At 36.3% G+C, this 21,965-nt stretch overlaps 1 protein-coding gene across 2 annotated transcripts in view; it reads left to right on the forward strand.

Moving 5' to 3' along the window:
- CPSF3 (cleavage and polyadenylation specific factor 3) overlaps nt 1-18,780 on the forward strand; it is a 63,606-nt gene extending 44,826 nt beyond the window's left edge. For both annotated transcript variants that reach the window (XM_020992607.2, XM_020992608.2), the window contains 7 exons: nt 1,388-1,496; nt 2,685-2,783; nt 9,508-9,602; nt 12,280-12,367; nt 12,668-12,737; nt 17,873-17,969; nt 18,637-18,780. In XM_020992607.2, the coding sequence (XP_020848266.1) occupies nt 1,388-1,496; nt 2,685-2,783; nt 9,508-9,602; nt 12,280-12,367; nt 12,668-12,737; nt 17,873-17,969; nt 18,637-18,738 (660 nt within the window). In that variant the 3' untranslated portion in view covers nt 18,739-18,780. The remainder of the gene's footprint in view (nt 1-1,387; nt 1,497-2,684; nt 2,784-9,507; nt 9,603-12,279; nt 12,368-12,667; nt 12,738-17,872; nt 17,970-18,636) is intronic.
- Nucleotides 18,781-21,965: the final 3,185 nt, after the last annotated feature.

Genomic DNA, 21,965 nt, shown 5'->3' on the forward strand with positions numbered 1-21,965 from the left:
TTTACAACTTGTATCTCTGATAAGGGCCTCATTTCTAAAATATATAGAGAATTAAGTCAAATTTATAAGAATACAAGTCAGTTGTTTGTCGTTTCCTCATTTAAATGGGCCTTACCTAAAATAGACATTGTTTATGCTTTACACATCATTTGATAGATGAAGCCATATGAAATTGATCTTCGTTTGTGACAGTGATAACTGACATTTGTACAAACTTCACAAATTAGGTACAATCTGATTTTTTTCCATGTCTCAAATTTTCTATGGTGTTAGTCAATTTTTTTTTTTTTGCTCTTCATTAAAAAAATTTTTTTTTCAATCTGTAAAAATCCTGCTTTCTCTCTCCTTCACCCCTCATTGAGAATGAAGGAAAAATAAAATCCCTGTTCTAAACATGTATAGTCAGCAAAACAAATTTCCACATTGGCAGAGAGAGAGAGAGAGAGAGAGAGAGAGAGAGTGTGTGTGTGTGTGTGTGTGTGTGTGTAAATTGATCTGGTTTTGTTCCCTCCTCTCTTTATTAATTCATGCAAGTGTTTCCAGGTTTACCTTTTGATATTTCTCTTCGCTCTTGGGTTTGAACTTTAGAGTGTCTGTGTAGCTCTGGCCTTTTTGTCTTAAAAGTCCTCTTTCATTAAAGGTTCATTTTCTTTTGCTCTGTAGAATTTATACTCAGTTTTACTGGGTAAGTTATTCTTGACTTTAAACCTATATCCTTTGATTTCTGCTCTTCCATTTCTGCTTCTGCTAAATCATGTGTGATCCTGACTGGCTCCTCAGTATTTCAGTTCTTTTTTTCTTTGCCCATGAAGCTCTGGATTTTGGCTATAATGTTGCTGGGAGTTTTTATTTTGGGGTTTCTTTCAGTCCAGACCAGTGGATTCTTTCTATTTCTCTTTGCCATCTAGTTCTAAGAGATTTAAGCAGTTTTCTTTTAAAATTTCTTGAAATAAGATGTCTAGGCTCTTGTTTTTTAGGCATGAATTTAAATATTCTCCTTGAGCAACGGCAAACTGCTGCTGGCTTGTCCACTCTCAGCAGGGATCTATGAATTGGTCAAGCCATTCTAGAAAAAAATTTGGAGCTATGGCCAAAAAGGTTACTAAAACTGTGTGAGGCCTTCAGTTGTGTACACTTTGATTCAGCTATGTAGCTATTAGGCCCCTTTCCTAAGCATTCTGGATGTTTGTCTTTCTGGAACCTTCTTTTAAGGTGTCTGAGTAAGCATGATGCTCTGATAACTTCATAATGTATTTTTGTATTCTTGAGGTAGTTCATTGTTTTCGTGGTAAAAATGCCTTGAGGTCAAGATTTTCAGTCTGAATATTTGAGGATTGCTTAACCTTCCAAGATTCTCTTCCAGTTATTATTTTCTTCCTAAAAATAGGTTATGGGCTTCTTAGCAGACAAGAAACCTGAACAAGGACAACGTGTTTCAGGAATCCTAGTTAAACGAAACTTTAATTATCATATTCTTTCTCCTTGTGATCTTTCCAGTAAGTACTTATTAAATGGTCTGTTTATTAAATGTAATTTGATCTTTAATTAAATATTTAATATATTATTGTATATTACATATGTCTGTGATTATGTTATATATTAAAATGTAACATAATTGTATTTTAAATATAATTTGACCTTAACCTTAAATTAAAATTATAAATTGAAATAAAATTGATATGAAAAATTATAAGATCCATAGATCCAGATGATTTGGAGCTGAAAAGAATAACTGTAGTTCTAGTCCACTTGTAAATGAAGAAATCTGCTGCCCAAAGTGTTTAAGTGATTTCACTATTGTCCTGCCAATAATAAGGCCAATTTCTAAATTGTGTCTTTTAAAAATTCCCTGATATAACTGTAAGTATGTTCTGAAGAATGACTAACTGCTGACTTTTCATTCCCCTTCTTTTCTCTGACAGTGAAACTCTGGTGGTTCCTCAAAGTAACTTGAATGTCCAAGAAAAGTAGTTTTATTTTCTTTATCATTAGTTATGTATTGTCTCTGTCCTCAAGTTCTAACAGATTTGAACAATTAGCAAATGAAAGGTAAGGCAGGAGTGACTGGTGAGGGGGAGACCTATGGATATATGCCATGTGATATAGTAGAAAGAACACTGAGGGAGTGCAGGGAATGTGGGGTGAAATGGTTTCAAAAGATGCAACAAATCTTTTTTCCACTTACTAGTTGTATGACCTCGGGCATTCATCCAACAAACATTTATTAAGCCAGACCCATATGCCAGGTGCTAAAAGTTCATTCCAAGTTCAGAGGACTGTTTGTGCAAAGAATCAAGATGGGAAATGAAATGTCAGATTTATACGGCATAGCAAGTAGGCCAGTTTGGCTGGAACATAGAGTACAAATGGAATGAAATGTACAATCAGACTAGAAAAATGTTTACAGGTCAAGCAAGGCTGTCAGGCTGATTGCACCTGTAGTGTGGAAGAGACAAAGGGAATTCATTTAATTGTATTCCTGTGGCCATTAGCTGGGCATCATAAATAAGAGAATGTGTTTGTGTAGGTTGTACATAAACTAGAATTGGTCATATTCCTAAAGTGAAATTCATATTTGCTTTTCCTTTTCAGTCCCTCTCTGGTTAGTATATCTAATTATAAACTATATTCTGTGGGAGTTGTGTTGCGTTTTTTAAAATATTCTCTTTTTTTTGTTGTTTCAGATTATACAGATTTAGCAATGAGCACTGTAAAACAGATTCAAGCCATTCCCTACACTGGTCCTTTTAGTTTGCTGTTTTATCAGCTACAGAAACTGACAGGTGAATGTGGAAATTTGTTCTAATTACTGTATATGTGAGATAACGGGAATTATAGGAAAGTATGTTTTAGTCTTTATTAGTGTGCATTTCATTATCACTTCAATACAGCAGGCATTTACTGAGTGCCTTACTAGATGCCACACATTTTGCTAGCCACTGAGCATGTCCAGACAACGGACCAGTTCTCATCTTCAAGGAGCTCATACTGTACTGGGAGTAACAATGTGTACACAAATAAGTATTAAAAAAAAACGAAGTAAATTTTTTTGGTGTTTAGGGGTTGTAGGAAAAGTTTCTATCTTGCTTTATTTGAACTGGCCTGGTCAAGTAACGAAACGATTTTCCTTTAGGTGAATACTTTGAAAATTATAAATAGGGGGCAGCTAGGTGGTGAAGTGAATAGGGCTCTGGCCTTCCTGAGTTCAAATTCAGCCTCAGACACTTAACTCTTACTAGCTATGTGACCTTAGGCAAGTCACTTAACCCCGATTGCCTCACCAAAAAAAGCAAAAGAAAAGAAAAAAAAGAAAAGAACATTATAAATAGATACCAAAAAAAAGTCCCATGCTACCCCCTGGCCTGTGACTACATTAATTTTTTTAACCTAATATTTTTTTCAATTAACAAAAAGTCTGTTGTTTCTCCCTTTCACCTCCTTCCACCGTCACTGAAAAAGAAAGGTAATCAAAGCCTTATTATAAATATGCATGGTCAAGCAAAACAAATTTCCTCATTAGCTATTCCAAAAAATGTCTTATTCTGCTTCTTGAGTCCATCATCTATGTTAGGAGATAATTAGCATGTTTCATCATTTAAATCTGAAGAACTCCTATAGCTTCCACTTTGGTTAGTCTTTAAAATGTAAGCTTAGTTGACTATAACTGAAAGTTAATATAATTTGCTTTTTTTTCCATGCAAAATGATTTTTTAGTTTTTATCCAAATGTCATACATATCATAAATAAGTTTGGATAGCTGTATACACTCACATAGGCTAAAGGCAGTAGTACTTCTTAAAACTGCTCTTCCACAAGTCAGTGAGTAATGGTATAATGGAAGGAATACTAGATTTAGAGTCAGTCAACTGACTCTGTTTCCTCATCTGTAAAATAAGGGAATTAGACTGGGTGACCTTGGTGTCAAGTCTAGCTTTAAGTCTCTAATCTCATATCCTTTTATCATGAAAGGTAACAATTTGATGCAAAGTTTTATTCTAAAGCAACATATGGAAAGCAACATATGGGGGCAGCTAGATGGCGTAGTGGATAGAGCACCAGCCCTGGATTCAGGAAGACCTAAGTTCAAATGTGGCCTCAGACATTTGACACTTACTATCTGTGTGACCCTGGGCAAGTCACATTACCCCATTGCCTTCTAAAAAGAAAAAGAAAAAATAAAGTGAATATAAAAAGATGGGTTCTGGCAGGGTTGGCGGTCCCTAGTAAAGCAGACATAATATTAAAATTTTAAAATATGCTTTCAAATTTTTCTTTTTTCTTTTTTTAAAAGATTTTGTACCAGGCCTGTATTTTCAATGTTATGGGCAATTCCCAGTGAGGAAACTTTCTCTATCATTGCATGTTGTTATTTGTTCTCCAACTTACAGTGTAGAATACTCTCAGGCAACTTGCCCAAGGGCACATTGCCAGCTTATTGCTAGAAGTAAGTATAAACAAGTCTCTGAGTCCGGTTTTCTGTCTGCCACCTCACCTCACCCCTCTTTCAGATAACACCCTTAATCAGCAAGCATTTGTTAGGTATCTATTCTGTGACACAAAAAATAAAGGAACACTGTAAAACAGCATTTCCCAGTGAGTTTGGCCATAGAAGACTTTGGAGCATAAATTCTGTGTTTGGAGTTGTGGGGGGCAGTCACTGTTTAAGATAGGAATACTCTCATAATAGAGTTTGTAGGAATTTTTTTTTTCCAGAACAGAGGCATTTAAGCCTGTTTTCATACTAAAAATATGCTACAATCAATAAAAAGGGTTTTTTTATTTCTATAGAATTCTATCTTTAGCTGTAGCCCTACTCTAATACTTGTTGATGACATGGAGGTAATCCTGGGTTCTCAAAGGCCATGATAGATACAACTAAGCTGGAAAAGCTTTTAATATGGGCCTAGCAGTAAATAGACTGTTTCTGTCATCTAAGGACCAGCTTAGCAAAATTTGGAGAGGCTCCTCAGTAGAAGATTGACCTGCAAGTGATGTGATGCTTTTTTTTTTCTCAGCTACAGCTACTCATAAATACTGTCTAGTTAGTCTTTTTTTTTTTTTTTCCGGCAACTGGGGTTAAGTGACTTGCTCTGGGTCACACAGCTAGTAAGTGTCAAGTGTTTTGTCTGAGGCTGGATTTCAACTCAGGTACTGCTGACTTCAGGGCCGGTGCTCTATCCACTGCGCCACCTAGCTGCCCCATGTCTAGTTAGTCTTAAAGGGACTGTATTAAAGGTCTGTATTGATAGAGGGACTGTCCACATCATTGAAATTACAGTTTATGATGTACTGAACTATGTAATTGTAATAGCATTTAGATTTTCTTAGGGAATCCTCATTCATATTGCATGAAACACCAGTCTTATATGACATACATTTGAAAGCAGTTTTGTAAGTTAATGTTTAAATTAACAACTTGCATCATATGCCACAACACTATTTAAATGGTAAATGACCTAAATAGGAAAAGTCACAGCATAAAAAATAATTCAAGAACAAGATTCACAGGTATGGCTAGAGAACGAGTTTTTAATGAAACGAAAGATAAAACTGTCAAAAAGGTGAGGTGGATTGTTTGAATTATGTGAAATTGGAAGGCTGTTGCATGAACAAAATCTATATAAGTAGAATAACAAGAGAAACTAAATAGGGGAAAATATTTGGATCAATATGTCCAAGATGTGTTAAGGAACCAACACAAATATGTAAGACCAAGAGCTACTCCCCAACAAATATGGTGAAAAAATGTGAACAATTTTTAGAAAAATTGCAAATTATTCATTTTATGATAGATTACACCTAGACACTGATAAAAGAAATGCAGATCAGAACGAGTTGGAGGTTTCACCTCACTCTTAGCAAACTGACAGAAATAATACAGGCAGGCAAACTAATATGTTGTTGGTAGGACTGTAGATTGGTCCAAACATTCTAGAAAGAAATTTGGAAACATACTGTTTTTTAAAAGTAGCTAACATTGCCAGACACTTTCAGATATCATTCTGACTGCTAGTCATTATACCCAAGAAGGCTAAAGTTAGAAAAGGATCCTAGCAGCTTTTTTAGCGACATCCAAAAATTATAAACAAAGCAGATAGACATCAGTTGGAGATTATCTAAACAGATTATGATACATGAATTATTAAAATATTCTTGAGGTATAAGAAATTATGAATATAGGGGCAGCTAGGTGGCGCAATGGATAGAGCACCGACCCTGGATTCAGGAGGACCTGAGTTCAGATCTGACCTCAGACACGTAACACTTACTAGCTGTGTGACCCTGGGCAAGTCATGTCACCTAAAAAAAAAAGAAATTATGTATGAATATGAAGAATTTAGCATGAGAATTGATTCAGAGTAAAATAAGCAGAATCAGGAAAGTACTATACACAAAGTCTGCAACAGTGTCATTGAACCCAGGAACCCTGTAACACTGAATGCTGTGTATTTTTAGTGACAAAGCTTTTCTCCAAAATAAGAAAGTCAATATTCTTCCCTTCTTTGTAGAGGGGAGTATCTGGTTATAGAACATTACACTTACTGTCAGATTCTGTTTATGTATTAATTAGTTTTGCTGACTTGCTTTCTCCTTTTTTTTTATTTGTTTTAAGGGATGCTTTGCTTTTCTCCTTTACTTCTAATCTTGAAAAAAACATCTAAAGTTGGTTCTTCCGTTTCCTCTTCTCTCACTTTCTTTTCAGCCCTTTGCAGTTGATCTTCTAACCTCATTCTACAACTAAACTTGCTTCTTACCAAAGTTACAAACACTCTCTTAATTGTCAAATCTAATGGCCTCTTTTCAACTGTCATCTTTAACTTCTGCAACATTTGACACTGTTAGCCACCTTCTCTATATATTTTCGTGACTCTTCTCTGTTCTTCTCCTATCTGTGTGACCATTCCTTCTCAATCTCTTACGATAGATCTTCATGTTGTGCCTATAATTGTGGGCGTCCCCCAGGGATTGCTCTGGATCTTATTTTCTTTTCTCTTATTTGGTAATCTCATCAGTTCCTGTGGGTTAAGTTGTCATCCCCATGCAAATAATTCCCAGATTTATCCATCTTTAGGTCTTGCATCACCAACTTTTTATTGGACTTTTTCAACCAGATGTCTCATGAGCATCTTAAACTCAGCATATCCAGAACAGCATTCATAATTCCCTCTTCCCTGCTGCCTTCTGTTTTCTGAATTTCTTTATTACCTTTGTGCCCACCACTATCCTTCAAATCACATAGATTCAAAAACTTGGTATCATAATCTTTGACTCCCCTATCTCACGCTTCGTTCAGTCAGTTGCCAAATTGGTTAATTTCTTTATCTACATCCCTCACATGTCTGCTTTCCACTCACACAGCTACTACCCTTATTCATAGTCCTTGCCTCAAATCATGCACCATCTTCCACTCATCAGCCATGATAATTTTTCTAAAGCATGGGTCTGACCACATCACGCTTTTATTCCTTATAACTCTAGTGACTTTCTCTTAGTTCCAGGGTCAAATATAAAGTCCTTTGTTTGACTTTTAAAGGTCCTCACAGTCTACCAATCTTCTCTCATTCTTCCCTTTCACAAACTCAGTGATCCACTCACTATTGGCTCTTCTGTGCACATGTCTCCTCCTTCTATCTCCATGGCTATTTCCTGTGCCTGGAATGCTCTGCCTTTCAGCCTCCAATTCTGAGAATTCCTGGCTTCGTTTATTATTTGGGTTCAAGCACCACCTCCTTCAAAAAGCCTTTCCTGGACCCCTCAGCTACTAGGACCATCTTCGTTAAGATCATTTTCCGTCTGCTGTCTTTATCTTGTGTGTGCTGATTTTATCTATCTTGTCTCCTCTTTTCAATGTAAGTTATGTGATTTTTTTTTGTTTATTCAGAAATTAACACAGAGCTTAACACATAATATATGCTTATTAAATGCCTACTGATTAATTAATCAATAGAAATTCAAAATAATTGAGTTAATGGGTAGAAAGGAAAACTATCCTGTATCATTAGTGTAAAATCATCTTCTGTAGTGCAGGATTTAGTATAATATATATCTGTCCTGAACTCTGATTTAGGAGATTATTTACTGCAATTTGGCAAACATTAAGTACCTATTGTGTGCCAAGTATTATGCTAAGGGCTGGAGATACAAAGAAAGACAGAAAACAGTCCCTACTGTCAAGGAGCTCATAATCTAATGGGAGAGACAATTTGCAAATATTTTCTGATAAACTACCAAAAAAAGACTGAAAATAATCTCAGAAGTAAGGTATTAAGATTAAGGAGGACTGGGAGACACTTCTTAAATTTGTAGTAAGAGTTTTGTTTTTAAGTAAGTTTTTCATAAGATTTTAGCTGAGACTTCAGGGAAGCCAAGAGGCAGAGAAGAGAGAGGAAAGAAAGTATAGGGGATAGCCGCTGCAAATGCCAAGTTGGTAGAGGACTTTTTTTGTTCCTGAAACAGCAGGGAAGGCCAGTGTCAGTGGATTGAAGGATATATGGGAGGAAATAAGGGTAAGAAAATTAGATAGGAAGGGGCCATGCTGAAAGGAACTCATCATGAAATAATACATTATCCTGATAGATAATTTTGATATGTCCATATGGGTAGGAGATATATTCTTAACCAAACAAGGGATAGAACAATTGCAAAATATATAATTACATGGGAAAAGTTCTCAAAAGAATTGTAAACTATTAATAATATGAAAGACTATGCCAAATCACTAATGATAAGAGAAATGCAAACCAAAGCATCCCTGAAGTTTCACTTCACACCTAGAAAATTGGCAAAGATGACAAAACATGGAAATAGTCAAAGTTGGAGAAGTTGTTGGAAGATAGGCACACTTCATACATTGTGGAAGAAACTATGATAGCACAATCATTTTAGAAAGTGATTTGAATTTGTGTAAATATAATGACTAAAATGTTCATACACTTCGACCCAGAGATTCCACTTTAAGATGTATATATGATCCAGGGAGTTCAGTGACAAAAAGATGGGTCTTGTATACACCAAAATATTTATCGTAGCACTTTTTGTGGTACCAAAGAACTGGAAACAAAGTATATTGCCCATCAATTGAGGAATGACCAAACAATCTGATACATAAATGTTATGGTATTACTATGTTGTAAGAAAAAGTACAGATGTATACACTGAATAAGCATGGCCCAAAGAAAAGATATGAGAAGATGCTTCCCCCTACTTTTTGCAGAACTGAGAAGTCCATAGATGTCAGACACTGCATATATTTTCAGATTTTTTATATCCTAATCAGTTTCCTGATTTTTTTTTCCTCTTCTGCTATTTCTTTTCTTTTTTAAAATATTCTTTGTTATATGGGATAGGTCTGAGAGTTGGAGAGGGAAGGGATACAGGAGCAAATATAGGTGATATAAAGTCGAGAAGACAACAAATTCCAAAGCATAGGCATAGAAACTAAACATCAGGAAAATGATTAACAGAAAATGTGTATGTACATTATAAGCAAGTTTCCTTTTTTTTCAGGTGATGTAGAAGAAATTGACATTCAGCAAAAACCAGCTTTGAAAGTGTTCAAAAATATTACTGTAATACAGGAACCAGGCATGGTAGTATTAGAGGTAAGCATAGTAAAAAAAGATTCACCTTAAAATTAGGAAGAAAATTAGACAGTTCCATGAAATTAGAAAGAATTAAACATTCTTACCAATATCAGCTTTCATTCCCTGGCTACTTTAAATCTAAGTTTCTGTAGTGATAACTATAATAGGAATGACTGTCACACAAAATTTATTTTATTCACACATAGTTATAGCACATTTAAGCTCACAATTCCAGTTCTACTTCCATTCGACTTCATTGTGTCTCCAGTTATCTCAGTCTTTATTGAAATTCTCCAGTTCTAGAAAGGTTTTCATAAGTTCTCTCATGAGGTGGTGTTGTAGAATGAAACAGTGCCAGAACTCCAAAACAACTAGTAATCTTTGACTTTGATGTACAGACTTCCTAGTAGTGGAATTTCAACTAACTGTAATGGGATAGTAGGAAACCAAATAAAAGGGGAAGGTACATTTATGGAGTTTAGATCATTTGCTTCCGATTTTCAAGATGCCTTTATTTTTTATTCATTTTGAATTTTGTGCTGAAAGTAAACCCTAGAACTAAGGATTCTAGAGTGGTCATCTGGCGATTTCGTTCACATTTTCTCAAGCATTATACGTGTGAGTTGTGATGAGAGTGGAAGTCAACCAATGAAATTCTTTAAATTATTCTTCCTTGGTTAAGTAAAAGGAACATTATGAAAAATGTAGTCCTATGAGCAGTTCTTTTGACAAAATTGATTACTAATGTGGTTGTGAACATTCTATTATTTAAATATATAGATATCTTTGGAGAAGGGAACAAAAATTCAGTTATGGATAGACCAGACAATGAGTAATGGAAAGTCAGAATGGCATTTGGAAGAAGTGAAAGATATATTGTCCATAACATGGCTCTTTTAAATACTTGAAGGCACCATAAAGTAAAATATACATACATACATGTTTGTATATGTGTCTATATATGTATATGTGTGTATGCATATATACATATATAAAATAGCTGTGATTGGCAATAAACAGCTTGAAGGAGCAGCAACAGCTTGGTTAATGAGGTGAAAGGATCCTTTTTACTGAGACATCAAAATGGAGATAACAGTGTGGAGCTCATTGTGATACAAACAGAGCATTAATGTCCAAAAAGGGAGGAAGAACTTAGCTAGTTCAGAAGTTTTTGTAAAGGTATTTTTCTCTATTTCTGTTCTACTTTGAAATGGATAACTTTTTTTGTTATTTTGCCTTGTTTGGAGTTGGGGTTTTTTTGTATATGTATTCTGTCATATTTGTTCTTTTGCTAAAATCACAAACCTTCTATAGCAGCAATTCTTAGCCTTTTTTTTCCCTCTTATGGACCTCTTTGGCATTCCATTGAAGCCTATGGACTCCCTCTCAGAGTAACGTTTTTAAATGCATGAGATACTTAGGATTATAAAGAAAACCAGTTATTGGAATACAGTTATCAGAATCAAAAACAAAAAACAAATTTGTGTACCTCAGGTTAAGCTCCCCTCTGCCAGAACCTAATAATTCAGTTTTCTGAACCTAATTTAATTTAATTTTTTTGTATTCTGTTTTTTTCCTCCATTGAAGAGTGAGAGCTTCAGAAATGGCCAAGGGCCAATTCATTCATCTTGCAATAAATTCAGTTATTGTACACAATTCAGGAATATATTGGACTTAGAACTAAAATATCAAAGTTTCCTGTATAAATTTTTTTCAGTGTCTTAAGTCATTTGGGTTCATTATGCTTTAGATAATTAAAGAGAGTAGATTGAATGACACTAAAAGACATCATGTTGACTTAGATTTGAAATAGTAACCATCACAAATTTCATGTAACACTAAATTTAAAAGAAGAGTTTTTAGGTTTTTCAGCATCCCTATGAGAACAAAAATTAATAGTGAAAGTGTTAGATGAGAGTGAGTGTGTGGTTTTAAATGGAAAGCTAGCTTCAGAGTCAGGATGACCTGGACCCATACTATATTTGTGACCCTGAGAAGTCACTTCACTTTCAGTGTCCTGGACAACTGATCTATCTGTCATTTGTTTTTTGTTTTTGTTTTTTTACTTTTCATTTTTTTGTTTTTTGCTTTTTGATGAGGCGATTGGGGTTAAGTGACTTGCCCAGGGTCACACAGCTAGTAAGTGTTAAGTGTCTGAGGCTGGATTTGAACTCAGGTCCTCCTGACTCCAAGGCCAGAGTGCTATCCACTGCACCACCTAGCTGCCCCTCTATCTGTCGTTTGTAAAGAAAGTTGCAAGTGCGTAGAGCACCAGCCCTGGAGTCAGGAGGACCTGAGTTGAAATCTGGCCTCAGACTCATAACACTTACTAACTGTGTGACCATTGCCTAGCCCCACCCCAAAAAAGAAAGAAAGTTGCAGTCTGCACTGGGAGGAAGTGTTCCCTCTCTGTACAAATATAATCACAGATCCTGTCAGTCCCAAAATGTATTAAACATTTTTTAAAATTAGAAGAATCCAAAGGACTAAGAACTACTCTACATGATACCCAAATATTCTCCATAAAATAATCAGTTTCCTTGTGGGGGAGAGGGAGAAAGGGGTTCCATACTAGTTGTATTACTGTAGAGATTCATCTGCTCAGTAAAAACATTAGAACCAACAGTTCATTAATATGTGTAGTGGTGGTTCTGGTCATTATAGTCCTTTGTTAATTCTACTATTTGTTTTTCAGTGGTTAGCAAATCCTTCCAATGATATGTATGCAGATACAGTAACAACAGTGATCCTTGAAGTTCAGTCAAACCCCAAAATACAGAAAGGTACAAATATATTTTTTACAAAGTTTTATCAAATATTTTAATTGAGAAATGTAATATATTTATTATAATATACCAATATGTTAGACAACCAGTATTTATAACTCACAAGGCACAGTCCAATAATATGATCATATATTTAGAACTAGAAGCATCTTTAGAGGTAGAGATTGTGGTTCCTCATTTTGCAAGAGAAAACCTATCATTCTGGGGTGGAGATGACACAGTTCTCTAATTCTCTTATTCTTGTATTTATTTGGAAAAGAAACTAAGGTGGTTTTTTTTGCCTTTTTTCCTCCCTAGGTGCAGTACCTAAGGTATCAAAAAAAATAGAAATGCACATTTACAGCAAGAGATTGGAGATTATGCTTCAGTAAGACTTTTATATCACTCAATATTGTTGAAATTGAATGGTTGAAATAGTGACATTTGGTAGACTTGGGATCTAGTTCCAGTTCTGTCGTCAGCTAGTTTTATGGGTTTGGTAGGCCGTGGTGTAGTAGAAAGAGCACTAGATTTGGAGTCAGAGGACCTGGGCTTTAATCATAGTTCTGCTACTATTATCTACCTTGGTGACTTTGGACAATCGTCTCTCTGAGTGTCTGTTTCCTCATAATGAAGGGGAGGCTGAGATGAATCTCTGCTTATGAAATCAGTGTATTAATACCTTTTTATGTTCAGTAAATGTTAAGTACTTACTATGTGCCTGACACTGATAGACACTGAAGATACAAACTCAAGAACCGATCCCTGACTTCTGAGGCACTAGCTGCTACTGGGAGGGGAAACAACATATACAGATTCATAAATATCTCAAGGAAATGAGAAAAACACCATGGTAAGGCCTTTTCTAGAATGTGGCATTTGGGCTGAATCTTGAAGGGAGCTGAGGATTCTAGGCATGGAGCACAGCCAGAAGATGGAATGGCTGGAATGAGAAGCAGCAAGTGGGCTAATTTAGATGTAATGTAGAGTGTGTAAGGGGGATAATGTGAAATTAATCTAGAGAGGTTGGAGCCAGATTGTACCTGAGGACACTAAATGACAAACAAGATTTTGTATTTATCCTAAAGGTAATACGGAGCCATTTAAGCTTCTTGAAAGGGAAGGTGACATGATATGTACTGTATTTAGAAATATTAGTTTAGCAGCTATGTGGAAGATGGAATGGATTATTTAGAGACAAGAAGACTAGGTAAGGATGATATTGAAATAGTCCAAGTCGGAGTTGATAAGTGTCCGAACTAGGGTAGAGACCATGGCAGTGGAGAGAAAGCATTGGATATGAGAGATATTGTGAAGGTGGGATCTACAGACTGCAAGTTATTTGGAAGCTGAGGAGATTGAGGAGAAAGAGGAAAGAGTCAGATGGAAAGAATGATGGTGTTGTGTCCTTAATAAAAATAGGAAAGTTTGGCAAAGAGGTGGGTTTCAGAGGGAAGATATCGAATTCCATTTTAGACATGCTAATGAGATATCTGGGGGAGATGGACAACGCAGTTGGTATCATAGGATTGGAACTTATGAGAGAAGTGGGAGAAGTAGATTTGAGAGTCATCTACAAGGATGTGATAATTGAGCCATTGAGTACTTGATGAGATCACCAAGAAAGACTATAAAAGGAAGGCCTAAGACAGAGCTTAGAGGTTTTCTACAGTTTCATGAATGCACATTTATAGAATAAAAGAATTCTAGAGTTGGAAGGCACTTCAGCAGAACTCTAGTCTAGTTTATACCTAAAAATGGATCACCACTGTAACATAGGCAGAAAGTGATATTTGGCTTCTCATTTCACTTTGGACAGCTTCAGTCAAGCCTAAATGTTCTTCTTTGCTGTTTTCACCTACTAGTCCTTGTTTTGATTTCTGGAATTAAGCACAATAAGTTCAGTTCCCCCAATATTATGATAGCCTTTCAGATATTCAAACATAGCTGTTATGACCCCCATGAGACTTACCCTTTCCAGGCTGAACATCCCCACTTCCTTCAATTGGTCCTCATATGATGTAGACTGAAGGCCTTTCATTACCCTGGTTGCCCTCCTGTGGATGCTTTTCAGCTTGAAGTACTACTAAAATGTGGTACCCAGAATAGAAGAAAATATTGCGTGTGTGAAGTGGAGAACAAGGTGCAGTTGGACTGTCAACTAGCTTACTATTCCTGTTAGCTGTGTCTCATGATGTAGCTCAGGATCTCATTGGTTTTTTGGCCCTGTGTCAAAAAAAAGACTTAAGCTTGTAGTCTGCAAAAATGGTTCTTTTTTTGAAAAAAACTTGCATCTAACCATGCCTCTTTGTACTCCTGAAGTCCATTTTTTAAACTCAGGTTAATACTTTTGTCCCTGTTATATTACATCTTCCTAGATTCAGCCCAGGGTTCTAGCCTGTCAAGATGTTTTTGAATCCTGTCACCTATTTTGTTAGCTGTCCATCCCAAATTTGTGTTGTCTGCAAATTTGATGTGCATGCCTTTACCTCATCATTAATAGGAATGTTAACAGCACATGTCTGACCATAGGACCAATGTCCAGCCCATTGCAAACCTATTCTAAGGTGATATCAAAACATTAATGACTACTTCCATGCGGCCATTCAACTAGTTCCTAATCCATATAATTCTAACATATTTCCATCTTTTCCACAAGAGTAGTATAAGATGCTTTAGTGGGTAGTTTGCTAAAAATCCAGGTAAACTATATCTTTACTATTCCTCAGATCCACTGTTTTGGTAACTGGGTCAAAAAATAGTTACTTGGCATGAGATGGTCTTGAGAAAGCCAACCTGGCTCTTCTGAGTTCCTTTTCTAGGTGTTCCCCAACCATTTCTTTAGTACTTCATTCTAGATTTTGCCAGGACTCAAGTTTAATTAGCCTTACCTTGCAGTCCATATTTTCTTTCTTTTTTGAAGGGACTTTTTTGCCCCTAGTAACTCTCCCCCCATCAGTGATCTTTCGGGTATCACTGACAGCATCTCACCAATCACATTTGCTAGCTTTCAGTACCCAAGGAAGTAGTTTGTCTGAATCAGGTGATTTGAATTCATCAAAGGCAGCTAGTTGCTTTCTTATCTCCATACTTATATTGGGTATAAAGTCCTCATTAGCCATTTTTGTTCTGTCCTGTCTAATCCAATCAGTCATTTGGAATTTAAAGTCACTCTCCTTATTAGACAAAAACAGGCAGGATAAGATTTGAACAGCTGCCTTCTCTGTTTTCAGTTATAAATGTCCCCATCCTCCCTGAGCCAGGGAGAGCCTTTTTTTTTTTTAAACTATAGCATAGCATCTGGCATGCTTTTTGTTGGCTTTGATGTTGTGGTTTCATGGTGTGTTGTGATGGCACTGGCTCAAAGAATTCAGAGACAGGCAACCTCTAATCCATTTGTTGAGGATTGAGACCTCTCAGAAGTAGGCTAGATTCCAAGAGGAACCAGCAACTTAGTAAGACAACACAGGCAAATTTATAGTGTAATGATGCTGGTTACATAATGGAAATTAAAAAGGCAGGAGGGATTTATTAAGGGATTAGGTGATGGGGAGGGGTCCCTTTTATGGCTGGGTGGTCAGACATCCTGGTCATAACTGCTTTCTGATTGGCTAGCTGTTGTGGTCCTGCCTTGGGCTAAAGGGATGATGTTTTGTGGTTGAGTCTGGGGTCCTTTTGGTGTGGTTAAAGTCAAGATTATGTGGTTAAATCAGGACATCCCTGCTGTTCAGTGGAGCCCATAAGGAAGTTAGAGTATTGGGGCTGGAGGAAGCTTTATTAGGATTCCATCATTAACATTCCTCACCAGCCTCAACTCATTCAGTCAGTAAGCATTTATTAAGTATTTTCTAGATATGTGGAACAGAGGCTACAAATACAAACAATTAAACAATCTCTCAGAGCTTAAGTTCTAACTGAGAGAATACAAATGTAAAGAGAACATTCAAAGCCCCTCCTGACTTATCCTCTTCTACCCTTCTAGGCCCCTTCCACTTCATTCCCCAATTCATACTCTTTTACCCAGTGACCCTGACCTCCTGGCTGTTTTGTGAACAAGACCCTGGGTCTTTTCTCAGGCCTTCTCCCATGCCTGGAATGCTCTCCCTCCTCTACTTGCTGACCACTCTGGCTTCCTTTAAATCTCAAATAAATCCTGTCTTTTCCTGGAAGCCTTCCCACCCCTTCTTAATTCTGGTACTTCCTTCTGTTAATTATTTCGTATTTATCCTATATATAACTTTCTTTGTATCTGTTTGTTTGTCTGTTTTCTCCCCCATTAGATTGTAAACTGCTTGAGGAAGGGGACTGTCTGTTGCCTCTTTTTGTATCCCAGTGCCTAGACAGTGCTTGATGCATAGTTGGCTTTCAGTAAATGTTTATTGATTGATTGGTTGTTATATACTTGATTATCAGGTTTTTTTAATAGTGGAATCTGTTTTAGATAAGATTACAATCTGTTTCCAAGGGACATGTTATATAATGTTGAAGTTGCATTGTACTTCTCCTTTTTACCCTACTAAGTTCATGAGTAAGGGGGTAGAAGGAAGCTACTTATTCTAGTAGAAATATTTATATTTGAATGGCAGCACTTTTAAATGGGCAATAATGGGGCATCAGGTAACTGCAAATTTTAATTATGTTTTGTAAATTTTGTTTAAGACAGTATATTTCCCAGTGGTTTTTAAAAAAATATTTCTCTGCAAAAATGGTTAGAATTTTTTGTACTTAAAATACTTTGTGTATTTACCTATTCAATTGAAAATTTATTCTTTGAAGAGCTGTGGCCTTACTGTTGTAAAAACTGAAATCTAAGCTTTTCCAGCTTGAAATAATAGTGGTGGTGGTGGTGGTGGTGGTGGTAGTTGACATTTATGTCATGCTTATTGTGTGCCAGGCACTGTGCAGATGCTTTTGAATTATTATTTTATTTGATTCTCACAACAAGGTGCTATTATTATCCCCATTTTATAGGTGAGGAAACTGAGGCAATCAGAGTTTAAATGACTTGCCCAGAGTCACATAGCTGGTGTCAGACTGCATTAAGGCTTTCCTGGTACCACTACTCTAACCACTTAGCTGATCTGTATGAACTGGTGAACTGACATACCAGCCTTCTCTCCTTAGATAGAACTACAAATCATCCCTTGTCACATTAAAGAATGGGAGGAGCACTTCAGTAAAGGCATAAGATTATATCCACATATGATTATTTGTGCTTTTGTCATTTTAATATCTACTGCTTTAAAAAATCGCTACTGATAACTTTAGGCTTAATTCTGTGGCTGTTAGAATCAAACCATCTTAATAAAACTAATAAAATTCATCAAGCTCATTTTGGAAGAGTTACCCCCAATTGCTGGTTTTAAATATTTGCTTAAATTCTGCTTTGGAAATGTAGGATAGCTTCAGTTTTGTAACTTTTTCAGACTTTATGAGGTGTAGTTTTATCAGCTTACCTATAGTTCTGCATTTTTCTCTCGTCTGATAACTTTTCAATTTGATTTTAACATTTTTTGTTTGAAGGGACATATTTGGGGAAGATTGTGTAAGTGTCAAAGAAGGATCCATTCTAAGTGTCACAGTGGATGGAAAGACTGCCAATATATCTTTGGAGACACGAGTATGTATATTTGTTGAAAGCAGCCAGTCTACTACAAGTGATATTCAGATAGTTTCTTAAGCACAGATAGGACATGTAGGTTCTCATGATCTCTGCAAATTGAGAACAGATTTTAATGTATACGTATAAGAGCAGTTCTTATGATTTAATGTATATTTGAGGGGAGGATAGCCATTGCTTTTTCTGAGCAGTGAAATTTAAATTACTAACCAAAAAAAAGTGTCATGGTTTTCTTCAGAAGCATCTACATGGATATTATTGATTTGAAATTACATTTAGTGTGAACAGTGCTGATTGGATTATCACATCTATTTCTCACTAAAATAATTTATTATCATCATCCTTGGGAGGGTACAAACTATTTAAATCCCTGCATCCGAACTTTGAAAAAATAGTAGTTCTCATAGGACTTTAGATTTATTATTTAGCTTTTCCAAAATCGATCTCTTTTTTTACACATTCATTATGCTTAGTTTGTTATTTCTTAGCAGGATTATAATGTCTGCAGAATGCCCAAAAGTTACAGTGCAGCTGAAGTTTTTTGATAATTGGCCTTAAAATTATCTTCACCCATGCAGGAAATGTTTGCTACTTAAGCTGATATTGATATTTCCTCTTGTATTAACTACAGACTCTAACTTAAGGTGTTGTGTCCATTATCTTTCAGACAGTAGAATGTGAAGAAGGAAGTGAAGAGGATGAGTCCCTTCGAGAAATGGTAGAACTTGCTGCACAAAGACTCTTTGAGGCCCTCACACCAGTTCATTAAAAACTATATTTCCATGTATATTAAAATATTTTTAATCCTTGATTCTGTTTCCAGTACTTTAAAGAAATAAAGTACTTTAGTTTCCCTTGAGTAGCACACATACTTTCTGACAGAAAAATGTCTTGGCTACTCTTTGGATATCACTAATATGTTATACTTCAGGGTTTTGTGGCATCAATGCAAACTGCAACCTCTCTTCACCTTATGTGGTCATCCTGAGTTTCTTTTGCCAAAAACAAATTCATCATGTTGTGGCCAACCTTTAGGTGGTGCGTTATTTTTAAAAAATACAAGCGCTTCTTCCAACCAAGTAGCTTCTACTAAAGTTATTAGAATTGGCCTAGATCCAAATGACTAAAAAGTTTATCTTACTGTGTGATCTTTCAAGGAAGGGAACCATATGTGTTCCTTTTTTTTTTTTTAATATGAGCATGCAAATCTTATTTGTTCTAGTAGTTACTGTAAATAATTGTTTATTTTGTTCATTCCCTCACCTCTCCTTGTTACTCTCCAGAGGTTCTTAACTGTGAACTTGTGAAAAAATATATTTTGATAACTTTCAGTATAATTAGTTTCCTCTGTTGGGCTAATAAATTTATGTTTTTAAAAACATTATTTTGAGAAGGGGTCCATAGGCTTCACTAGATTACCAAAGGGGTCCATGACCCACAAAAATATTAAGAACCTTTGCTCTAGGCAGATCTGAGGCAACAAGATAGTACAGTGAACAGAGCACTGGGCCTAGAATCAGGAAGACCTGAGTTCAAATTCTGCTTTAGACACCAGCTTTGTGTCTTTGGGCAAGTCACTTAACCTTAGTTTGCCTCAGTTTCCTCAGCTATAAAAATGGGAATAATAATAGCATCTACCTGCAGGGTTGTTTTGAGGATAAAATGCGATAATTGTAAAGCACTTAGCACAGTACCTGGTATATAGTAAAGCACTATTTTAAGTACCATTAGTAATAATGAATCTTATGTTCATTTCAATGTTTGTAAAATGGCTCTATTGAAACGTCTCAAAGTGATGTTACTAAAATTAATGTTTAGTTCAGTGAAACAGGTTAAAAGAGAAATCAAATATAAATACTTCTGTGGAGTTTAATACATTTACCTGATCTTTTACTGGTCAATTTGTTTTTATGATGTATGTGTGACACATAAAACAAAGAAAAAAAGCTCAAGAAAAATTAAAAAAAAATTTGTTGTGCTGTTTGTATTTTTAAGGTGCTTTGTATGTTAGGTAGCAAGCTGGTTTGTCTTTTGTATTTTAGCTGTTTTTAGCACAACTACATTAAGTACTTAGAGTGAAGGTATAGAGTAGAGCCCTTTCTGGGCCAAACAAGCAGACCCTAGTGCAGGCCCTGCTTCTTCATTGGAAGCAAACAAATGCATATGAATGATACTTTGATTTCCAAATAACAGTTTTCTGTATGAGCACATAAAAAAATCTGAGTTCAAATCCAACCTTTTAGCTGTGTGACCCTGGGTAAGTCACTTAACCTCTGCCTTAGTTTTTTTTTTTCCCCCTTTTAGGTGAGGCAGTTGGGGTTAAGTGACTTGCCCAGGGTCACACAGCTAATGTGACGTGTGTCTGAGATCAGATTTGAACTCAGGTCCTCCTGACTCCAGGGCTGGAGCTCTATCCACTGTGGCACCTAGCTGCCCCTTGCCTTAGTTTTCTCAACTAAAAAATGAGGATAATAGCACGGACCTCCCAGGGTTGTTGCAAGGATCGAAGGACACACTGCTTGTTTTAAAGAGCTTTTGTGAAGTTCCTGGCACATAGTAAGTTCTTAATAAGTGTTTATTCTACTCTGTGTTCTATATCAAGGTACTTTCCTCTGACATCTGAAACCAAAGGCCTTGCTCAGGATGGTCTGTAGAACAGGATTTTGGAAGAGATGGAGAAAGGCCTGTAAAATCATCCTCAACAGCAGTCACCTCTCATAGGGACTTTGGGAAAATTTTGTCTCCAATGTGGTATGGTATTGTGAGCAATAGATTTAGGAAGCCTGAGTTCAGGTCTTAGCATTTGCACTTGGCAGCTTCATAACCTTGGGAAGGTTGTTTCATTTTTCTATGATGTACAAAGTTGGACTACAATAACAAGTATTTCAATCTCCAGAACTTTTTATGACAGTTATTTTAGGGTTCTGTTGACTGACTTTTCATTTGGTTTTAAAGAAATAACCGATGGCTCATTTGTATTTAACATTTCTATTTGTTTTATTCAGTAGAGGAAATAAAGAGTATAAGTCTTAGAGTCAAAAAGACCTGAGTTCAGAACCAGCCTGATAGTAGTTTGTGTCCCTAGGTAGCACAGGAGGAAGGAAGGAAGCAAGCAGAGTTTTCCAAGCTAATGATTAATTGGTTATATAATCAGCATTAAATGCCTATTATTCAGTGCTGTGTGCTAGGCACTGACAACATGACATAAAAAGTTCATTCTTCAAGGCTATGTGGTCTATGCAGGAATGTATATTTTGATACATGTTTAATATCATAGGTTTTCTTCATACCAGTGGTATAGACCAGTAGAAAGAACAATTCCTTTTGTAATTAAAAAACCTAGGTTTGAATCTTAGCCCAGGCATTTAGTAATTAAACTGTCCAGCTCTTTTTCCCTATTCAGCTGGTACTGATGGGGTATGGGCCCAACAACAAAAAGAAGAATTTGCGTCTCATTTGTCTATAGGCCCCAGAAAACCCTTAAACTTTCCTTGAGCTAACTTACCTGGTCAAGGAAGTCCAGCAGTCTCCAGATTATTACTATCAACTGGCTCTCTCTTATCACCTAGGCCCTATCTCCCAGTTCTTTGATACCCTAATTAAACCTAGTCCTCTATTGTCTATAGGCCAGGGTTATATTTCCCACCTTTGATCTTATCCAGACCTCATTCAGCCTCTTCCTTGTCTTCTAGGCCCTGTCTTCCAGTTCTTTCTTACCCTAATAAAGCCTAGCCCTCCATTGTCTATTCCAGATGACTCCATTCATACCCCCAGACACTCCCATCAGGATTCTCCCAGGACTCACTCCGGCTTCAAGATCCTCCCCAAACTCCTCCTTTAGTACTGACCACCAATCAAGACGCACCTTCTCCCAGTTACCCCAAAACTACTTGACCACTCCCAAATCCCTCCCATAGTTTTTCTGTATATAAGATCCTTTCTGGCCTGTTTGGGTGCTGAGAATTCCTCATGCCCACTTGTCCTTATGAGCATCAC

The sequence above is a fragment of the Phascolarctos cinereus genome, unplaced genomic scaffold (assembly GCF_003287225.1).
Source record: "Phascolarctos cinereus isolate Bilbo 61053 unplaced genomic scaffold, phaCin_HiC Scaffold_2;HRSCAF=192, whole genome shotgun sequence".
Lineage (NCBI taxonomy): Eukaryota > Metazoa > Chordata > Mammalia > Diprotodontia > Phascolarctidae > Phascolarctos > Phascolarctos cinereus.